The sequence below is a fragment of the Cimex lectularius genome, unplaced genomic scaffold (assembly GCF_000648675.2).
Source record: "Cimex lectularius strain Harlan isolate CLEC.00 unplaced genomic scaffold, Clec_2.1 scaffold130, whole genome shotgun sequence".
Classification (NCBI taxonomy): Eukaryota; Metazoa; Arthropoda; class Insecta; order Hemiptera; family Cimicidae; genus Cimex; species Cimex lectularius.
Genome location: NW_019392755.1, coordinates 504,928 through 528,647, shown reverse-complemented (window position 1 = coordinate 528,647; position 23,720 = coordinate 504,928). Strand labels below are relative to the sequence as shown.

At 34.1% G+C, this 23,720-nt stretch overlaps 1 protein-coding gene across 1 annotated transcript; it reads left to right on the top strand.

The window, feature by feature from the left end:
* The first annotated feature begins 11,472 nt into the window (after positions 1–11,472).
* Positions 11,473–23,720, top strand: LOC106672541 (neuroendocrine protein 7B2). The gene is made up of 6 exons (XM_014404065.2): positions 11,473–11,572; positions 22,679–22,770; positions 22,827–23,163; positions 23,220–23,389; positions 23,459–23,509; positions 23,612–23,720. Exons 2-6 carry the CDS (start codon positions 22,699–22,701, stop codon positions 23,681–23,683), a joined length of 702 nt encoding a protein of 233 aa, XP_014259551.1. The 5' UTR covers positions 11,473–11,572; positions 22,679–22,698; the 3' UTR covers positions 23,684–23,720.

Here is a 23,720-nt window from a genome sequence, read left to right as displayed (position 1 = left end):
ATCATTCGTACTTAGGACGTTTATCAAACTTTCAGAATGAATGAATCTTCTAAAAATTGTAGTATATATTAATATGTTTTCGGTCATTTTTAATTTTCATTGTTCTTTTTTATAAACTTTATATATGTACAATGTACTGCTGGCAAGAAATTGTATGTAAATATTTTTATAATGAAAATTGTATTTACTATTTCCCTGAATCCCCTACATATGTAAACACGATCTAAAATTTAAGTCAATAAATTTATGGTGTTGAAAATTTGTTGACGTTGGCCTTAAACCGAATCAAAATTAAACATAATTTTTCAATGTCAGATTCGTTGTCATGAGAATGGACGGTATTGACATTGACGTCAATGCTCCACCATTTCACCCGTCGGAATCCTTGAATTGCATTCAATCGCAGCTCTTCGTTCGATTTGGATATAAAAAAATAAATCAAGTAATCTTTCTTAATCTGTAATTTTTTCCATAATAATTTATTTATAAAACTTTAATTTGAAAATGTTTTTAAATTGATTGATTGCAATTTATACTTCATTCAAATACAAATGAAACAAAGGTAAACACTTTTTTCGGAACAAATAAGAATTTTTTTAAAGAAAGTAGACAATGATACAAGAGACCAAATTAAATTAACAATCAAAAATAATCACGCCATACCACTCAAGTGATAGCGGAGTTGGTCATTGGAATGTGTTGTTTATTATTTACAAAATCTTGGGTTTGTAAGTGATTCGTTAAGGGAAAGCAATTAGACAGTTTTTAATTATGTTTGAACACGTCCAAATAAAGATTAATTTTATATAAAAATATTGAAAAAGACGAATTCTGGTAACAATTCAGATTGGTAGAAGCCTTAGGGATCCCACCTCTAAGATTTATCTCTAGCAAAATATAGCATTACAATTTCTTTTTAATGCTTTGAATTGATGTTCATTTATCTAAATATGGCAATTAATAAGTCGGATAGCGTTGTTTTTAGACAATTCGCTGGCAAAAACATTAATGTATGAAAATTTCAAAAAGCTTTCACATTTATTTCTAGGCAATTAGTAAAGTTGCATTCGGATCAACTGTTCCAACTAGCGACAATGAAATCTTCCCAAAAATGAGAATTTAACATGACAGTAAAAACTAACATATTAATAAGATTGAAACGCAAATGACACTCTTTTTTAATATTCATGTGAAAAAAGTCCATTTTAGTAAGAGAAGGCCTGAAGATAGATGAAGCATTTTAATCTGGGAGAAGAATGTTATTCCAGTCGAAGCGTCTTCTTGAGAAAACTTTTCCTTTCTTCCCAAGGAGGTTCGTCCTTCAGGCTTCTCGTGGAACCGTTAGGGCCGTAGCTCTAACCCATAATAAACAATAACACACTTTCCAAATGTCTTGGAACCGTTTCGTGAGTTAAACAACCTAAACTCAAATTTGGTATTTTACCGAGGGAAAGAATTCCTTCCGCTTTTTCTAACGTGGAATGAAAAAATGGTCGGATTTTTACATATCGTTTGTTTTTAATATAGTGGACGACTCAGGTCATAAATTAAGGCAGGAATTTTCTGGGCTGTTGTAACATCCATCATCCAATAGCTATTGGTGACCCTTAACGACCAACAAGTCGTTCGGAAGTTTCGACGATTCAATTCAAGCACATTACAATAGTTTATTTTCCAAATCGTTCTCAAATAAAAGACCAACAGATATGACAAGAGTCGAACCCATAACCGCTAATCTGTGTGATGACAGTTTCACCCCTGAATGGTGATTTATCTCTTGTGATCATACTGAAAATTATTTCAAAACAACAACTCATGTTTTATACAAATTGTGTTTCGAGCTAAAAATAAGTTTTAAAGCTGCCGATGCTAGTTTTGAATGACTATATATACTAAATAAAATAAAAAATATAACAGCTAAGCAGAAATTACTTATAATACAAACAATTGGATACTTAATTGATATGTTCGTCAAAACTATCGATAGATTATTGAATAGATTGTCAATTCAATGAAATGTACAGCCATAGTCAAAATAAAATTGCTATCTCTAAACTATTCTCTATTAATTATTCTAGCTTTCTTTAGCTAGCCCTAATGTTAACATTCCATATGGCTTCATGGATAGAGCAAAAAGTACGGATTTTTGGGTAGGAGAATGAACAAAGTAAATGAATAAACAATATAAATGAAAGCTTGAATAGAATATATTGGCTCTAATGTCTTAAGTAATGAATACATGTTCTCCTCTTTGTAATATAAAGAGGTGTATATTTTGTATGTAACATACTTCACACTGACAAAAAAATTCTCATAAGATCGGATAGCCAAGCCGCTGTTAAACATTCTCATGTAAAATATTACATCAAAATTAGTCAGTGAATGCATCTAAAATGTGGAGAAACACAATAACCTGATGATATCATGGGTACCAGGACAAAAAGTGACTTTGGGTAAGGAAAACGCAGACACACTAACCACAGGAATACCCGTGTACCTATTTTTAGGATAACAAAAACAAACACCAAATTCTCCACACCAGTATAGATCCAAAAAAGGCAAACTGAGAAGGGTTAAAAGTGATGCTACAGTAAGCTAACGTTAAAACAATCGTCACCAAGACTAGCAAACTCATTGCTACAAGTAGAGGCCCGTATACCGGTCACTGGCATCTGAGATAACATCTATATAACACGGGGTATTCAATGAGGATCTCATTTGTAAGTTTTGCAAGGAAGAAACCGCCACTCATATCATCTTCGAACGTGAAGCACCGCTCAATTGAGACATAACCTGGGATACAAAGAAAACACAGAGAAAGTAATTGTACCAACGACAGTCAATGACCTAGTACTATTCCTAAAGGGATGGATCGAGTCGATTGCACTAAACTAGGGGACTAGGAAAATACAGTAAAAAATATTGTTAACATGAATTACGCCTAAAATAGTAGTATATACTAATATGTTTTCTGTCATTTTTAATTTTCATTATTCTTTTTTTTAATAATCTATTACAGATGTGCGATGTACATTAGCATGGGTTCAGCTGGCAAGAAAATGTTTTTATAATTAATAAATTAATATAATTTTATAATTGCATTACTATTTCCCTAAATTCACAATAACCAATGATATCTTGGGTACCAGGAAACAAGGGAATTTTGGGTAACGAAAAGCACACATACTGGCCCGGAGAATCTACAAGACCGTATTAGTGCAAGGCCTATAACCTAATTTTGGGGTAAGGAAAATAAACACAGAACCGTTCAACACAGAATAGATTAAAAAAAGACAAAAAAAGAAGTGGTTAAACTCTAGGGGCGCTAAACACAGTAAACGTATGCTAAAATTACACCAATATTAGTAAACTTACTGCTACAGTTAGAGATTACTAAGCTCAGAGGAGTGATAGGACTATCTACTAGGGCTAAGTGATAGGACTAAGTTACTGTTCACTCACTTTTGGGACATCTGCCCAACATGGACATATTCAATAATCATCCCATTTGTAGATTATGCAAAAAGGAGGAAGAAACAGCCACCCATACCATCATTAAATGTGAAGCAACCGCTCAACGGAGTTATATCTGGGATACAAAGAAACCCAGGGAATTGTAGCAACGATAGTCAAAGATCTAATACTATCTAGGAGAAGGATCCAGTCGTGTGCTCTGAACAAAGGAACTAGGAAAGTACAATAAACCAGAAGGCGATACAAAAAATAAAGAAAAAATCCGGAGAAGGAGTTGTAGCAACGACAGTCAATAACCTAGTACTCTTTAAAAGAAGAATCTAATCGACAGACTGAACTAAGGAGATAAGAAAGTACTTATAAAACTGCTGAACTTTAAGAACTTCTCTTTAATAACAGTAGCTCGAAAAATTATACAACATCAGAATTTAAACAACGAAAATATAAATAGGCTGACCCCTGATGATTATAATACTATCTCCGTCTATCTTGCTTGCATGATTTAAGCATATCAAAACAGGATAACAAAAGAGTTTAAGGAATTAAATCTAAAGTTATAGATCTAAGCCTGGTAAAATGTTGATTGGAAAATTTGTCATACATTAGTTCGAAAGTAGCAAGTACAGACGAGACACGGTTGATGTATTTCCAAAATCTCCTGGACTCGACGAACCACTTCGTATCTCATCCCATAGGGTAACCTTCCCTATGGGCCTAGGCAAGTCCTACCATCAGCTCCGGCGCCTAGGGGTAACCAGTGATGGAGGCAAATTTTCCTTTACCTTCCCTATCCGTCCTTACTCTTTTCCTTTCTTTCCCCCCTTACTGAACCCGCACCCCTCAGGCAACGGGTGCATCAGTAGGGGGTTCGTATGAACTCCCGAGTGGGAGATCAGTCTCACCTTAAAATTAGTACTGAACCACGGGAGTAGAGCTTCCAAGCGGCTCTACTAATTAAGGACTCGTGGTGGTCGTGATTTGCAAATAAATTGTACCTTAGCTGGAGGTTACTGGCCAACCGGAGCCGGAGATAGAATGCCTTCTCTATCTCTTCGGGGGTGGTGAAAGGCATGGCTCAAGATCCATGCTGGAAACCACAAAACCGCATTTTTCGAGGAACATGTATGGATGTGCCCATTTTAGGGTACTTCTGAACTTGGTTAGTGGCACTTCTTCGCTAGCCAAGGGATGTGACAAGTCCATGCATGTAAAATCTTCCTGGTGTTCCCTTTGAGAACACTGGGCGTCTGAGAAATCCCCTTGGGGATAAGTCCGACGTTAAAAATCCTCTTGGGTCTCAATACCCATGAGTAAAGATGGGAACCACCTCGTCTCTGTGATGTTCTTTATCGTAAAAAAGCCTCTGCAAAAGCACGACTATCACAATGTTAAAAACCCTGTTAACATTCAGATGGTCCTCTCAGCTACAGTACTTTTAACCTTGTCTATCTTGATTGTACAGGCGACTTATTATTTTTATCTTGTTTTATGTTGTTTCAATTTTGCTTGACTCACAATTTAAATTCCGCATATTTCAACGCACAAGGGAGGGTGTTCAAAGGTTAATTTACAAAAAAATGTTTATCTTAGGCTAATGAGTAAAGAGCATTTCTCATTAAGAAAGGTAGATCTATGTCATCCGGTGTACTACAAGATACACTTTACTCTAATCCTTTTATTTATGATCGTGATTTTTTGCAAGATGTTGCTACAACTAACTTATTGCGTGACAATAAAGCATCGTCTCTTAGCTTGCATTATTTAAATAATGTTCTTTGCCTATTTAATAGATCTAGTTGAAAGTGACCGATGAGGTAAACTTGTATTTGACAATGCAGGATATGAATAAATTTAATCCTTGTTTATTATTAATTAATTTATATTTGTTACATAATTCTTTGGACACCTAAGGTGTCTACTATACAGGTTTTATTTACTGCCAATCCTTTGCTTGACTAATGCCTCAGAATTGAATAAAATGCTAGGTAGGCGAATAACATTTGATGTGTTTCTCTGATTTTTTCAAAATTTCCAATTTCAATATTAAAATTGTTACTGATGTTGCTGCTATGCTACCTCTATTTCGTCTTCCCACTATATTTTTTTTCTTGCTATCTTCTTTTTTCCTTGCTGTTATCTTGCCTCTTTATTTTCTTTTAAAGACGATTATTATAATATTTTAGTGTGTGCATTTTAACATTATTTTTCCATTTATATAGTAATTGGTTTTGGCATTCATATGAGATCTTCATTCTAATGGCTCTCGATTTTTCAATTTAACTTTAAATTTTATAAAGGGATTTCGTTAACTCCAACTATTTAATGACGGGCGCTCTGATAAAACAGTCGTTATTTTGTGGTTTTGGCCTATTACTCAGCCTAGATTTAATTAACACTGGCCAAAGGATTTCCTCGTGGGAAAGGATTAGGGTTGGCTACCCCGGTGGTAATAAGCCTCTGCCGCTTTGACAGGTTTATTAAGACGTACCGGCAATAACTAACCGTAATATTCCATGGGGTTTATCTAGTACATTGAAGAAAGAAAAGGTAAATTGAACTGTAATATTTTTATACCACAATTTCAACAAAAAATCAACGTTCTCAATGGTACATAACATAAAATATATCTTATCATTTATTTAACAACTTGTTTGAATATAAAATATATTTTGCATTGTATAAATTCACTTTTCCACATCCTAAATGTAATTGTTAAATGTAAACATTGTTTGTAAATCCCAGGCCCTGAAGATGCTCTCAATAAAACATCGAAACGTTGGCACGATAAAGAAAATGTTTTTCTGAAACCTACATCACACCCGACCGCATCTCACGATATCTGAATAACTATCGATTAACGGTCACTAATCTCTACATATTTAACAACTATTAGTAGACAAAATGAATTGGTATTGTATAAAAGTATGACCTGGAAACCCATGATTATCTTTGACTAAACGAGTGCAAAACAAGCAATTGTTTTTATTTACATTATAAACATACTTCGGTCTAAACTTAAGTATATTATACATCGTGAAATAGTAACAATGATATTATTAAATAAATTGGTTTTGCAGCAAAATTACTTCAAAAATTACTTTCTTAATCAGACATGAAATATTCAGCAATGGTAAGATTTACTTATTATATACAAATTACAATGTATGGTGTTTAGTTAATGTATAATATCATAATTATTTATGAATTATTAATAAATCATTAATAATTATTAATTATTTATGAATTATATTAAATTATATTAATTATATATAAATTATAATATAGTAATAATATATATTAAATTCACTAGTTTTCGTGGTCCGCTTGACCAAATAATATCTTTCGATTAATTAATATGTATTTAAGGTATTTGTTGAGATAAAAAATTCAGTGTCACCAGCGGGATTCGAACCCACGACCTTCGGCTAAATATGCCGCTGCTCTACCACTTGAGCTATCGTGACTTCAGTGGGTTTTTCGTGGGTTCGAATCCCGCTTGTGACACTGACTTTTTTACCGCAACGAATACCTTAAATACATAATATATATTATTATACATATAATAATAATATATAATATATTAATATATATTATCATAATATAAAATATATATTATTATATTAAGAGATAACAAAACTAGATGAACTGCCAATCCAAGGATTAAGAATTGAAAGTAGGAATTAATGCGATTGTCACGAAAATCGTTTGTAAATTTATAAACATGCAATCACCTCTCGTTTATTAGTTTCCAATTTATGAAACTTTTTTTTTAATAAGAAATTTATCTATTGTTTCCATAAAATGGTAGCCTGAAGAAGCAAGGTCAGGCGAATTCGGGTGTCTGCAGTGAAATTTTTTTCACTATACAGTGTCCTTTTTAGATGGCCAGGCTTCTCTTGAACAATGTCGTTATTAAAAAAAAATTGTTTAATATTATTTATTCTAGTTTCAATTTTTTTTTTGCTGAAAACAATGGTACAATCGGATTTTAAATTCGTCAAAAAGTGACAAAGTTATAGCAAAAAGTTTTAAAAAAAGCATTTCATTTGTTTCAACGTTAATTCCAATAATGTCCTTTTTCACTAAAGCAAACATTAATTGTCTTCATTGTTTACATTGTATCATTGTTTGTCAAACTCGCAATATGAGAACAAATCTTAATTCCTGGAAGCAAATAAATTTTACTATAGTACCTATCCGTTACATTCAGTATTCCATTCAAAATGAACCGAAGAACACACTTTTTCCGATCAAAAGGGAGTTTATACGTACAGCTTTATTGATACTGGTGGTATTGCGCGTCGTGCATAGATAGTCAGATAGAAAATGCGTGTCAATTTATCTCCCGTGACTCCATCTCTCTTACCAATGATGAAGTGTGGTTAAAAAGAGCAAATCTTTGCGTCTTTACAACATTTGTGCAAGGAAATTTAGTCACCTGTCATAACCAGAGGTCTGAAGTCCCTGGACAAGATGAAATCGATACGGCTTAAAATTGTAAGTCTGGAGTACATTTCTAATTTTATTTTCTGTAAAACCTAAAACCTTTTCAAAATTTCGGAGAGAGGAATTCGGATTTTTGCGAACATACAGTAAAATAATCAGCTCCTCGTCGAAATTACGCTGCTGGTTTCTTGGTGATGAAACAGCACCTAATGCGTATCCCCTCATATTGCTAGCAACAGGAATAAACATTTCTAGTTTACTCTGTTGCGATCAGGAAATTTCTGGGAGTACAACTCGACTGCATCACTATCAGTAAAGCAGTCGTACATATCAACTCGCTTTTGATCGAAAAAATGTGCTCTTTCGTTAATTTTGAATGGAATACTGAATGTAGGGAGTAGGTACTACTGTAAAATGTATTTATTTCCAGGAATTAAAATTTGCTTTCATAATGATAGTTTGACAAACAATAACAGATTGTAAACAATAAAGGCAATTAAGGTTTACTTTAGTGAGAAAGCAAATTATTGGAATTAGCAACGAAACAAACGGAATGTGGGTTTTCAAACTTTTTGCTATAACTTTGTAATTTTTTAACGATTTTAACGTAATTTTTTTTTAAATAGCGACATTGATTCAAGAGAAATTCAGCCGGGCCATCTAAAATGTACTCCCTGTACATGTGGATCACATGCCGTGGCAGATCCAAGCCAAGGGGGGTGTAAAAGGTGAATTAACCCCTCCCTCTGGAGCCAAGTGAAGATGTTATATGTTATATGTAATCTCTCTTATTTTATCCTTAATTAAGCGAAGAGGCTTATATTTCAGAATTATAAAACCTTGATCTCTTACGACTAATATTCCTTCCCTAATTTAAATCAGTTTCCTTTTAACAGGTCAGGTTTTGGCTTTGTTTTCCCCCAGTTCGAACACTCGATGTGATATCAAGAAACTTGTAAGTTGATGTTGAATTTTAGGTAGATTTTTTTCAAAAAACTAGCGCTCTCAAGCGGCCATTTTTAATCGAAATTGGGCAGGGTGGTAAAGAATCCTATAAGGACTATTGGGATTGTTTTTTTAGCCAAATCGACTGGGGGTCGCAGAGTTATAGGCGATAAAAGTAAAAAAGTCGATCAAAATTTTTGCCATTTTTTGCGTTTTCTCCTGCACAACAACCAGCTCGATTTATTTAACTTCACTCCCTCCTACCTGGATTCTTCCTGTAACTTTTAAGCTCGGTTTGGCTGAAATACAAGCAGTATAAATTACTGCTTATTATAAATGACAATATCGGGATTTTTTTCTCAAATACGGTACTTTCAAACCTAATTTCTTTCGTTTAAAAGATCAAATTAATTTCTTTTTTATAATAAAATGAAACCGTTGGCGTTTCTTAATTTTTTGTTACAAATATTGCAAAGATTTGCTTTAAATTACAATAAAATACAGAGAAATTCCGGTAAAAAGTAAAAGTCCTTAAAACTGTGTATATTATGAATAAATATGGCGTGGCCATCGCACGTCTTTTTCCGTAAATTTCTCATTGTTATCCAAAATTAATAGAGAAGTAGCGCGAGTAATTAATTAATTAAATAGCTTAAATAAAATTTCAAATTAGGTAGTTAACTAGTAAACCATCATATTATATTCATTATTTTCAGTGGTCTAGGAAAAATGGCCCGAATCTAATTTAATTTAACGCCAGTAGTTAATAAGAAACAAAAACAATTGATTAATTTTTTATCCTATTGCAATTTGTAGAAAATAAATAATAATATATACCCTTTTTTTCAAATTATTCTTTTATTTAATTTTTAAAGTAGCAAATTTTTAGTACCGCTGGATTGATTCCGCAAAAGAAAGAAGTCTACCTCTCACTACTTACTGCCCTGATGATTTTTTTTATTCGTTTATATTTTGTGCTAAAAAATTACATTGCAGACTATGATTTTTTCGTGATTAAACATGTCCTTCTGGAGCTTTTCTGATTTCTGCCCCTAATCTTCTTATTCGATCTTTCCATGTGATAACCTCTAAGTTGGTGATTATTTTTTTATATTCGTTTATGTTGGTGACTAAAAACATTTACATCGCAGACTATGATGGAAAAACATTTTGGAAATATATGAAAAATATGTTCCTTTTTTAAATTAAAGTATTGAAACTTTTTAGTCGTTATTTTTTTTTTCAGTTTTTCCCTTTGAAGGAGGAGAAAATATTGCGTTGGGCCGAAAAACGATGTGTAAAGTTTTCTTTCCATTGACACGTTTTTAGATCTTCTGTGAGTTAAAAAAATCAAAATTGTGTACCCCCTGATGACCAACCTGGATCCGCCCTTGTTTTCCATGCACGCAAAATCTCCAATCTATTTGCAATCAGTTTTTGTCCAATATTTGTAATTATATTGGAAAATGTTTATTGAAATTTTCTCCCTTGTCGAATTGCCAAAAATACATTTATTCTTTTAAGCTGCCCGGATGCAAAATAGCCAATTTCGGCCAAAAACAACTGTCAAACCGGATAATGTTAATTCAATCAATTAATTTTTTTTTTAAATGACGCTGGGTGGAAAACATCCGGAAATTGCCTTCCGTTCAACCGGACATCATAATAACGGAAAAGAGCGATTCAGCGATTTTATTAAATTCCTAACGTAAATTTTAAGCCAACAGGGTGTAAAAAATACATCGTGGCTATTCCATTGATCCTATATTTATTATTAATACGATAACCAACCTGGATCCGCCCTTGAACACAAGTACTGTCGGTTATGGAAATTGAAACAAACCTTTCTTTTTATTAATCATATCATCAATTCAAAATTTCAAAAAAATCTGATAATTTGGTGCGCAGAACAGGCTGCTATGATATATTAGGATTGGTTCCGGAAATTCAATTTTCTTCTTTTCTTTGATGAACTTAAAATTGTCACACGTTTATGGTGTTTCTGTTGTATCAAAATTGGCTGTGCTTTTTGGTTTTGTTTTTTAAATACCAAAAGCGTCCATTTGAGCTTCGATGTTTAGTACAGGCGGACGGAAAAAGATACCTATAAGGTCTGTAAATTTTCTTTTAATGTTTCATTTTCCGTTGACGGTCTAAAAAGAAGATAATTTAGTAAGATTTTGCATAAATGAGCATAAAAAGGCGGCGTTTTGTTGATAAAATGATTCAATATAGTAAAAGTATTAATGTTTTCAAATAAAATTGAGTGACAGAGTAAGAAATCAATTTCGCAAAAATTTAGAATATGTTTACTCACGGTCTTCAACATTGTGCTTCTTTAAATTTACAAGTACACACAATACTAATTAAGAAAATATTAACGAATGTAAAACAATGTAAGAAGAGGATGCAATTTTATCAGACAGTGTCTAGGCGTTGCCCACTGGGTCCGTGACGAACCTTTATAAGGAAGAGCAAGGGTTGCCTGTCGCGAACCAATGAAACCTTCATCGGGGTAGGTGTATCAGCCGGCTGATCCTCTACGGAGCGGGGGTGGTTATTGAATGACGTAATTTAAAGGAGGCGGCGCATGCCCCGACCTCTGCAGCCCCCAGTTATGAATGAGAACAGCGATCAATAGCGAAACGGACCGACCAACAGTCTCACCCACCATCTTGATGGACTAAGTCGAACAGGTGGCTCCTCTGTAAGCATAAACATGTCAATTTATGTAACATTTCATTATAATCTAGCACGGACCTATTCTGTCAATCGCACATCAGAAAGGTCTAGCGAACACAGAAAACGGCCAACGTCGCCTGGCAACATTGTACAAAAAACAATTGACCGACAATTCAAGCATGGTTTAACCTCACTGTACACTTTCGGCAGTTTTTTTAATTTTTGAAAACGACCTGCTTGGCGGATTCTTGTTGTTTCGAGTTTCATGCTTGGCAGAAAAGAAATATACCACGAGCTGTAAATGCCACATTCGGAAATTGCCCCTCCGCCCCAACCGGACCATTTGCCTTTGAAGGTTTTCCAATGGTAGATTAAGTACCCGCATCCGCTCTGGTTGTAAAACCGTCGGAACACGACGTATCTGGGTCCGGGAATGGTAGTAGTCAGGTGCTGGATTAATACCGAGCTGAAAATCAAAAAACCTCATTCAGGTAACTCTCAACTCTTGCTTATTGTATTACTACTCAACTGAAAATAAATCAAACCAATATGGATAAGCTTAATGTTCAGTTTGCCTACGAAAATAAGCAAAGGTTAAAGATTTAAAATTTATTCTTTTCTTGACACGTGTCGAAACATATGCTTTCCAACTATCGAATCTCGTCGTCGTTTTCTGGTCAACGACAATAATACTCTCGGTTGCGATCAAGAAATATCAAAAAATAATTTTTGATCACCCCATTTCATCAAATTGGTGACTAAGGACGTCATAGAAATGACCACACCTTAAAAACGTTCTTTTCCATGTGACCTATCTTTAAATTAAGGAATTGTTAATTAGTTCCCTTTAATTAAAAATTTAATACTCTAAATAAAACCTATTAGATTACTTTTGTTATATAAATCGTTTTATTACTTTAGACTTATAAGAAAACAAACAAATCCATAGTTAATAAGATCTAAGAAATAGAGTTGGCAGAAATAATATAACATTTTATAATATTTCTTAGCTCAATATCTTGTAAATTTATAACAAAATGTAACGGTGTATAAAACGTTTCTAATTTTTTTCCCTTCTGCTGTCACCTAACTGATATCTGTATCAAATCTTAAAAGTGCCCTAATCATAGCATTTCATTAAGTACCAATTTTTTATTCGAGTAAAAATTCCCTCTGACGTTTTACAAACACACTACATTTCATCATTGACATTAAAATGGAATAACTTACAACAAATCCATCCAGTTTACATATTCGATTAGAATTTTATATTGAATAGTTTTTTGTTTTGCATAATATCACTGCTCAGTATTCAAAACAGATGGAACGCTGTTGGGACATAGAAATGAGGGCCTATTCCAGTTGTATCCGCCATCTGCATAGACCTATGCTATATATGTTTCACATAACGAGTGAAAGATAAAAGATATACAACATGTATCACTAAGAAACGTTTTTATTCATTAAAACAAACTTGTACATAAGCCATCTGTATACTCGAATGTTAAATTCGTTAATTGGCAGGGACTTAATAAGCCGCGCTAAGATAACGTCGATTTCTCAGGTCTGCGTTTTGCAAATTTAAAATAATTGACTAAATAATTATGTGAAAATTGGCATTCCTTAAGAAAATTGAGTTTTATTAAAGAAAGCAATATTTGCATAACAAATTCCTTCTTTACTCGAAAAAGAAGACTGTATAAAGAATTATATATGTATTAGATCTAGAAAGTAAGGCCCAGTTCAAACAGTTTTATAATGTTATTTGTTAATATACCCTTGTAGAAACAAACATGTATTTGCCAGAGAACATCTGGTTTTACGAAAATCAAATTGGCATTACAATTTTTTTAACTGTACATGAATGAAAAATTATTAAACAAAAAATCATATTTCAAATTTTCCTTTTTCAGAATTATTATTTTTTAACTGTGCATGAGTGAAAAATTATTTTAAAAAATAAAAACAAAAAATTTCAAATTTTAATTTTTGAACACCATTTTGTAAAAGATAGGATTGTTTCAAATTTTTATGGCATATCCATAAAGCGTTTTTGTCGAGAATTGTGGTGTATGTTGTCCAAATCTTCCAAAACAACCGCTTTTAGAACTTAGAGGGTAGTAGAGGATCGAACCTTTTGCCAAACTTTTCTTTTGAGATTGTCCCAAAATGTGTAGGTTAAGGTCCCTCGATTTCTTACTAGCTACTAAAGGGTTTGGATAGCTGTGGTGTTCAAGTATTCAGAAACACACGCCGCATGTTGCCGAGCATCGTTAACTTAACAACAACAACAACAACTTAACAATTTAAAAAACTATTCGAAGGAAAGAAAAAACTTAATAATCAATTTAAATTAATTATCTTTTCTGTCTAAGGTCTTGATTAAGATGACGTTAGTGTCACGTTATGAAGTTAGTGTCACGAACGGGATTCGACCCCACGACCTTCGGCTCAATACGCCGCTGCTCTAACCACTTGAGCTACCGTGGCCCTGGTTAGTGCAGTGGCGTATTGAGCCTAAGGTAGTGGGTTCGAATCCCGCTCGTGACACTGATTTTTTCATCTCAATCAAGATAAAGAGAATATTTAATGAACTAATTATTATGGTCAATTTTGACTGCTAAACATATATGGATTAATTAATTTTTTAGTTAAATTTATTGTTTCAAGAAAGAAGATCTTTAAAAAAAACAACGACAAAAAGCAACTGTTTTTCTTATTTTTAATCTAAAAATTGCAAAAGGGTTAGGGACATTATAAAGGTAAACAAACTATTAATGTTGTGTTTACGTTTTAAATTTAACCTTTGTACCTAGTTATTATGAAAAATAAACATATATGTTCGTTTTTTGGACTTTGAAAAAATGACTGACTGAATGACAAACTGGTTGTTTATGAATTTTTAGCTCAGCAGGTATCAAACCTACATAGTTTAGAACAGAACTTCGAGAAAAAGTAATAATTGCAGAAATAAACGGAGAATGAATAAAAAAAATTAAACTACTAATAAAATGAGTACTGAAAACTAATGTTTTTATTTTGCACAAGTAGTCATTGTGTTCTCCACAGATATGCTTTAGCTATGAAACAAATGCCAGCCTCCTTTAACAAAGTTTTGGATGAGTCTGTTCAAATTATATCACGGTCATTGAAGGTAAGACTTTTCACAATAATATGTGACGATATGGGAAGCTTTCATCATTTTCTTCCTGTCCATACAGAAGTAAGGTGGCTGTCTTTTCCGAAAGCACTTTCCCGGTCAGGAATTACGTTCTGAAGACTTATCTATGTTGATGGACCACAATTTCAAATTTGCCGACGTTTTCAATGATGAGAAATGGCAACGTATACTGTCGTATTTATAAGATATTTTCATTAAAATGAGTGAGATGAGTCTTTCTTTGCAAGGGAAGGCTATCACCTTTCGATGATAACACAAACTTCACGCCTCCAAAAGAAATTCTAGTTTTGGGTTGAATCTGTTCGGAAGGAAGAGACCTTTCCTTGTTAAATAGTTTTTTAAATAAAACAAACTGGAGCTCGCGAATGGCACGTTGATTGAGGAAATATGTGAACACTTTCGAAGTTGGGAGATGTCCTATGAGCACTACTCCTCAACAGGTGGAGATACAATGCTGCAAGACCATGAATGGGTGGTCAAACTATTTACAATTTCGACAAAGGCAAATCTATCTTCAAGGGAATACGTCCATTTGAAAGACATCAATGATATTTATTTTCGAGTCCGATAGTCACCCCTATTTTATACTCCGCCTGGAAAACAAAAAATTGCAGTCGCTAGTTGAAAAAGCAAACGTGCACTTCTTCCATTTTTCCCAACTTATCTGAATCTGGATTTTCTTTATAAACAGCCACCAAAACTAAATAACACCTAAGTAGTCTAGATGCTGGACTCTAAAACAACCTCACTCTTCCCTTTAATCATTCATCATTAATGTTCAAATTACTACTTTTGAAATTGGCTCAAATTTTACATACCTATTCATTCTGTTCTTTCCAATTTGATTTTTGTATTCCAAATAATGTAAATAAAGATAAGTATGTCAATCTGTTAGTTTGCACAATGAACTGACCATCATAAAATTAGGAATGGACTGGCTAATGCTGATTTATAAAACTTTAATTTACTACATATACCATAAGTATCTAATTTTAGATACTTCAATGCGAAGGATCCGCCCTGAATTTTGTTCTGTGAAAGGGGTCCACTGGCTAAAAGTTTGGGAAGCCCTGGCTTAAAGCATTCAAGCCCCCACCTTAGGATTGGTACAACTTGGTACCTCCCTAACCAGGTCTTTCGCATTGTATCGCACCTTGGCTGTTTGGGGCTTTTGCGTAGGTACTTTATTTCCTGATAGCTCGACTAAGGATGGTTAGGTAAACTACACAATAAAAAAACATAATTCATGTAGGTTCAGGTACATTATCTCGTGCAGATGACCTCTGAATTGTCATATGTGTTCGTTTTTGAAAGGCCAAATTTTCAGTCTTCATAATGTCAGCTACATATTCGAGCATCAGCAATGTGTAGTTTCTTTTCGTTTCAATCGCTCTCTAATACTTTGGATTGTTCCCGTCCTTTGGCCTATCTTTCGTAGCTCATCTCGCAGGTAGTTTCCATATCTAGGGCACCGAATAATTGATGTGAAACGCTGTCTCTTCTTCACCGCATTCGCACAATGGCGACTCCGCTAAATTGAAACTATGTAGCTTCTTGCAAAATCGCCATGTCACGTAATAAACTGTAAGCCCCAGCTGAAGGTTCTTTCTTCCTGAAGATTCCCAACTCAGTCTTTGTACGACACTGACCGCAAAATGTCGTAGGTATACCTACCTTCATTGCTGGCGCTCCACCTTCGTGGCCACACACTCACTGTCCTGTCTTCGATTTTCTGTATATACGTGGCCGGTATCTGCAGAGGCTTCTCTCTCTTTAAAAGCCAGATGACAGGCTTTTTTGCACACGGTTCTCCACAGGCAGCTCACCACCCATTACCTGTAACACTTCTGAAGGCTCGTGTTTGTACTCCCAAGAAATGTCTCCTAGAACATGGTAGATATTCCTCCAAATGTCACCGTTTGCTCCTCGTTCTGCTATCTAGGTATAGTCCTAAGTATCTGGCTTGGAATAAATTAATATCTCTTTATTGTTGTACAGTAGAGAGCAAGACTTTTTCAATGTGAAAGTACTTGGAATATTTTTCTTCATTCAGTATTCTCCTCCACCTTTGCGCAAGTCATGTAATATTTATTTTTTTTTTAAATTGTATAATAATTTGCAGAAATTAATAATGAATAATTTATATATAATAATAATTTATTAAGCAATTCAAAATTTACCGAAAGAATAATTTGTACAGTTGTAAATTAAAATTGTAACCGTGGACATGTTTGAAAAACGAGGCTTGCTGGCCACAGAAGGGTTATCTTTGCCAAAAATAGCAAATCTGATTATTCGTGAATCTGATTATGTGTTTTCCGTTATATCGAATAGAATTTCTGGCAGAGCAAATTTAATTAAACAGACTTAATTAGAATAGCTGTTTACAGTCTTAAGAGAAAAGGCTGATTTTCTTCTCTTAATTATAGATCAAATGGTAAGGATAGTTTTAATATGTCGTAATTTACGTGATATGGTCCTTGGATTTCTAAAACTAAAAAAAATTTGTAAACATTTCGATAATAGTTCTTAAAATTCTCAAAACAGATCTATCAACGGTTGAATATTTATTGTAAAGAAAACAAATGTTTCATATTTTAACATTTTATATCCTTTTCTTTCTCTTCTCCTCTTCTACGGTTTTTTAATTAGGTTTCTTGGTTTTTAAATACTTTAACCAGTTATTTATTATTTTTTGTAACCTTAAACATCTCCGGTCCCCTAATCAGGCCTTAATAAATGAACATATTTTATACTACAAAATGTTATTTATAGGCATTAAAATGATAGAAAAGTTTTTTTATATTCTTAAGATAAAAATGTAATAATATATATGTATATTTTATGTATCTCAACATCCGGCATACAGCTTTCTGTTTATGATATAATTTCATAAATTTTGATGAAGGTTAAAGAAATAAACCCCCTTGGATATTAGAGTGGAACAATTGTAAACCTTATTACTTGTCATTTTTATCTTCATGTCGCATTTATTAGCATCAGGATCGGCATTTGGGCGGAGTCTGACGCACATTTCCTACAACCGCCCACGTTTTCCTTGATTCTTGGGAAATTATCAAATATCAAAAACACCAAAGTTATCCAAATAAACTTCTAACAATGGTGGAAAACATCCGCAAACAAAACTGACATGAACATATTAAACAAATTGGTATGCCACCAAACGGAAATTTAATTAATTTGACTAACCATTTCACCTCGAATTATTATTACTTGCCCGAAATGTTTTGTTCTTTTTTTATTATTTTTAATGGGGTCGAAAAATTGTACTTTAATATTTTTAACTTTTCTGACTGACCATTTTGAACCTGTGTGAATATTGTTCTGAGGCGTCAGTGGGCTCGCCTAAAGGGAATTAATATAAACTGCTCAAAAATGAATAGGAATATTCGTAATTTATTCTTATACTATTAATTTTAATTAAATTAACCGATATGTTCTTGTTAGTTGGATAAAGCGAAATAGAAAATACAAACGAAAAACAAACAAATGTTAGTCCTCATTTTTAAGAAACGGATTTACTTAATAATAGTAAAGAGGAAGAGAACTCATTTTGTAAAAACCAGCTTTTCTCGTCTTTTCTCCATTTTAATCCAGTTGTATTCTCTTTAACCATGAAAAGACACCATTTTGAACCATAAGTACGCTGTATTATTATGAGGATGAGTCATCGAGGCCACCGGTAAGTGGATATCGCAGAGACAGTTGGCGTTTTTCAGAGCGAGGTGGTTTTAGCCCGATTCCGAGAGACTGGACGTGCCAATAAGAAACTGGATCGTACTGGATCTCATCTTATTAGGACGATAAGGGAGGACAGAAACATTGTCATTATTGCAAGGCGGAACCTTTCCATACAGCCTACCAGATCCTAAATGAAGTACAAGATGTTATGGCAAGGCAAACAACAAACAATTCTTCAACACAAACGATTCTTGATCGATCAAAAATCATTTGTGGGAAGTTGGCCTCGCATCGTACGTCCCTTTGAGACGACCTGCAGCCACAGTCCACCACCAGCAACTCAGGAAAATATGGTGCAGCGAGCACCTAGAAGAGAACACCAACTGGAATGCTGTTATGTTTACTGATGAGTCGCGTTTCTGTCTGTATAGCTGGCGCCGAAGAGTCTACCGAGAACAGGGGATGCGTACAATGCCTCAGTTCGTGTTCCCTTCAGTGGAGGAGGCGGTGTAATGGTCTTGGCTAGAATTTACACTGGAGGACGAACTGGACTCCGTATTGTTGAAGGAAACCTCACCACAGTCCGTTATGTCCAAGAAATTATCGAGGAATTCATCCCTCAAACCAGGACTCTCATTGGCAGGGATTTCGACAATGCCTCCTAGAGGCAGTTGTTAATCAATGTTAAGAAAACCTGGGAATCTCCCATCTGCCCCTTCCCTCATTGTATCCAGAATTCAATCCCATTGAGCACATGTGGGATGCGTTTCAAAGGAGGTTTTTCGATCACCATCCACTACCAGTTGACCTGCATGAACTGAGTGCAGCGTTTATAAAATGATATTTCTTATGAAATTAGTGACAACCCTATTAACAGTATGCCTACAGGTGCACAGAGGTTTTAGCTAACAGAGGACATTGTACACGGTATTAATTGTTTAACAAAATTATTGTGTCCAATAAACAAAATTAGGAAATTAAAACCTTTTATTTTTTTTATTTTTCACAATCTCTTAATTGCATTTTCCTTCAGTAAAAAAACAATAATTCCTAATAAATTTCAATGAAATTTATAATAAAAATAAAATACAAATAATAGGGTAAGTAAATACTACAAACTTGGCAATATCTCTATTCATTTTTGAGCAGTTTACATATTTTAGCTTTGTTCCATAAGGTAAGCTACAAAATTAGGTATTAAAAAAAAACAGTATAAAATATGTGAAGCATGTAACTAAAAAATAATTTTGTAAAACAAAGTCAGAGAATATTATTGTCGACCAAGTGTCAATTTATCATCACCGACTAGCAAACCATCATCGACCATCAACTTTAATATAGACTAGTAAACTCCATTTTTACTCTACCCTCAAGAATATCAACTATTTGATCTTCTAAATCACCTAAACCTTCCATATTGTATGCAGTGCGGTCGAACATTATTTGGTTGATAACTGCTTCTCGTCAGAAGAGTTGTAAAAAGCTTCACTTAATTCATTACTATAAAAATAGATAAACGAATAAATAAATTCATAAATTTTTATATGTTATTATTATTATAATTTTTAAGGGCGTTTTAACGGCTAAGGTCATTTCACGCCCTAACATCCCAAACCTTCTATCTTTGTTTAGCTATATCCCTTCTGAGTGCTATAAAGCTCTGACTCCAAACATTCACTCGTAAACTAATTTATCCTATTGCCATCCAAGCTTTAATTTATCTTTTAAAATTCTGAATTTAACTCCAACTTTATGTGACTGTGGCTTGGGTAGGCGAAGTTTGATTTATTTCATTGCTTATCCAAGTTGGATTCGATGGTTGGTGAATTTGACCGTCCCAAACTTGCATTTTTAATCTTTGGTAATCGTCTGCCCTGCAAAAGAACACCGTTCAACAAGACGAAGACTAAACTAACAAGGTTTAAAAAAATTAGAAATTACTCGGTGCTTACGGGCTATTGTTAAGTGTAATTACGATGAAATTTCCAAAGTTTCTTTTTTTAAGTTCCCATAAACTTACAATACTGTGCAATTACCACTGTTCTTTATTACTTTAACATACGTAAAGAGATTTTTTTTTAACATGGCAATATTATTTAAAAGATTATCGTTTTATATAAAAAAATACACTTAAAGCATAGTGTTAAAAAATAAATATTTCCGGTCGTACAGGGGCTGGCTTAACGTCAAACTATCCGTCGGGTGTCAAACCACTTTTCAGTAGTTTTTTCCAAATTATTATCAATTCCAATTTCATGAGCTATGCCGGGATTCGAACCCAGAAACCTACAGTGGTAAATACAAAATGAACGCCTTAACTACTCAGCCTCTGCAGTCCCAACAGTAATAATAATAGTAATGATAATAATAACGATACTTTGCTGAACAAATATTATATAAAACGGACATTTACTCTCGGCCACAGCCCGCGTATTTGGGCATGTAAAGAAAGATCGCACGATGTGTCATTGAAGGGTGTCATTTTTTGGCTCGAGAGCGAGTATGAATTCCACGTTTTCCTGAGTTGGTATTTGAGCACGGCAAGCGAATGTTTAGATCCCTATTCCTATTTTTGAAGAGATTGAATGTATCTATTAATGTGAATGTGTAATAAAGTAGTGTAGTGAATGTGTACAATAAAGGCTGATGGAAGAATATCGATGACGATGATGATAATAAGAGGATAGTAGGATGTAGTTTTGAATTGTTATGAAAAAGGCGGAACATGCGCACTAACGCTTGTTCTCGTAAAACGTTATACTTGTAAGACCTGTAGTCGAGAAGTTTCAGAATTCAGACTGTAAAAATAATATCTAATATAAACTACCTTTTCTTTTATTTCTTTATCCTGCAGTAGGTCGGTTCCCTGATGTTACAAGGAATGTTTCCGGGACCATATAGTCAGTCCTGAGACCCAAATGGCTATCTGATTTGATTTGCTATTGTATGCCGGAAATGATTAGTCCCATCTAATTTATTAGTTTTTGGAGTCTGTATGAACTTTTCCTAGTTCTCTTTGTATATGGTTTCAACAGAGTTGGTTTAATGTGTGTAGATAGGGTTGTAGTCATTGCCCCTGTGACGCATTGATTTGCACTCTGTCTAATTATTAAGAGAGGGGTTGTCTTCACTTGCTTAAGAATAGGCCATACGAGGTTGACTCATGGACACTTACTTTTGGGCCAAAGCCTGCAAATGTGTCCGGCATGTAGAGAATGGTTGCTCAGTATGTCCCACCTAATTGAAAGGTGCAATTCCTCGGCTCCATACAGAGGTTATAGTAGGATATGAGAATTTTGTTTGAACTATATCTTGGTTCCCTGTTTAGTATCTTAGAGGAACCAGGGTAGTCATATTGTATATAGTAATGGTTGTTTTGTGTCCTTAGCGTTTGTGAGAGTGAATGTATTTATGACCATGAATCTGTGAGAGGGCCATTGGCAGAATATTGAGAATCCCATCGACCCTTAATTAGATTAGTTACAGAATAGGTGTAAAGGGTGATAATATCGAGTGATCTAACTTAGTAACTGAATGAATGATATGTAAATAAAAAAGAATCTATTTAGATTGCGTAAGATGAGTTTGGATTTAGGGACTGATTCAGTTGGGTACTTAATAAGTCAGCTGTTGACAGCACCAATAGAGCCCAGTGATGGTGGCTGGATGGGTAAGATGGAGGTCTGCTCCGGACTGCTAACGGTGATTCGGTAATTTATTGTAAATTACAAAGCTGGAATTGCTAATGGACTGTGAGAAGTGGCAGCCTCAACTCTGCACATGTGTACATACATATATATATCAGCTTGTATAAATCCAAATCTAAATCCTGCTGAAGGCAGAAAATTGAATGTAGCTTAAAAAATCATGCTTTGACATTTTCTGGGTCATTACTGATGTGACCTTTAATAAATCATATATGAGGTAAATAGACCGATGTACAAATGGAGAGGCGGTTGGGTTTTTTGCGGTTTTGTTTCATCATTTGACATCACTTGTATGCCATTCATCTCAGAAGAAAAACGTACTGAATCAAACAGTAAAATTGGCTATTTATTAATAATATATTGTTAGTATTCAATGTTATATTGAATATTTTTGGATGAATGTTCGATATCTTACAAAACTATAATTTTACTTGTTTTGGTTTTTGTTTTCTTTATTTATTTTAAAAACATATTTGTATGAAAATTACCATTAAAGATGCAATATTGATATATGTAAAATATTTATTCATTTTTTAACTAGGAAAGGGTAAGGTAGAGACAATGGGGGTTTTTTCCCTCATTTTATTTGGAGCATTCGCCGTACTCACTTCAGCATATTACCCTCCATTTAAAGTAAGTTTTAAATTCTTAAAGCTGATTTAGTTTTAATTAGTTTTTGTTCGTTAAAGGAGAGTGGCCTTGGAGATGTTTTGATGCGTGAGGTGATGGATAAAACTGGGCAAGATTTGGAAAACTATCTTGAGGATTTAGACCCCAGCATGAACTACCTTCAGCTTATTTCACGGTCTTACAAGGATTCTGATTACCAGGATAGCCCCAGCCCAAGAGATCACGAGTATTTGCAGCACAGCTCCCTTTGGGCAAATCTCATGCAAGGGTCAAATGAAAATGAGGAAACAGGACCACAAATGGCAATGCTTGGAAATCAGAAACAGCTGAATAGAAAACAGGACAATCTTCCAGCGTATTGCAATCCACCTAATCCTTGCCCAATAGGGTATACTGGTGCGTTCTTCTATTTCTCTATTGTGTCAAGTCCTTTGTGATTTCTTTCACTGCAGGTGAAGAGGGCTGCCTGGAAGAATTTGAGAACACGGCCAGTTTTAGCAGAGACTACCAGAGCCAGCAGGAATGCATGTGTGACACTGAACATATGTTTGACTGCAGTGCGTCGCACATGAACAATGACCTCTCCCAATCAGATTTGAGTCGGATTGTACAACAGTTCCATGTGTGTTTACAATTATACTTTTGTCATATATTTTGACTGAAATATAATAAAACAAATTACGATTTTCAGGTAGAAGATGAACACAAATCTCTTGTGGCTAAAAAATTTCATGTCAAGAAGGTACAACTGATTTGGAGGCATATCTAAAAAATATTATCCAAACATGCATATTGTTGTATGAATATTAATAATCAGTAATGATGTTGATATTTTAATTTACAGTCTTACAACCCTTATCTGATGGGAGAGAAGCTTCCTGTGGCTGCCAAGAAAGGCTTACGAGTTAGATACTAACCACAGTAAATTGCAACATTCACTTTTTAAGACTCTG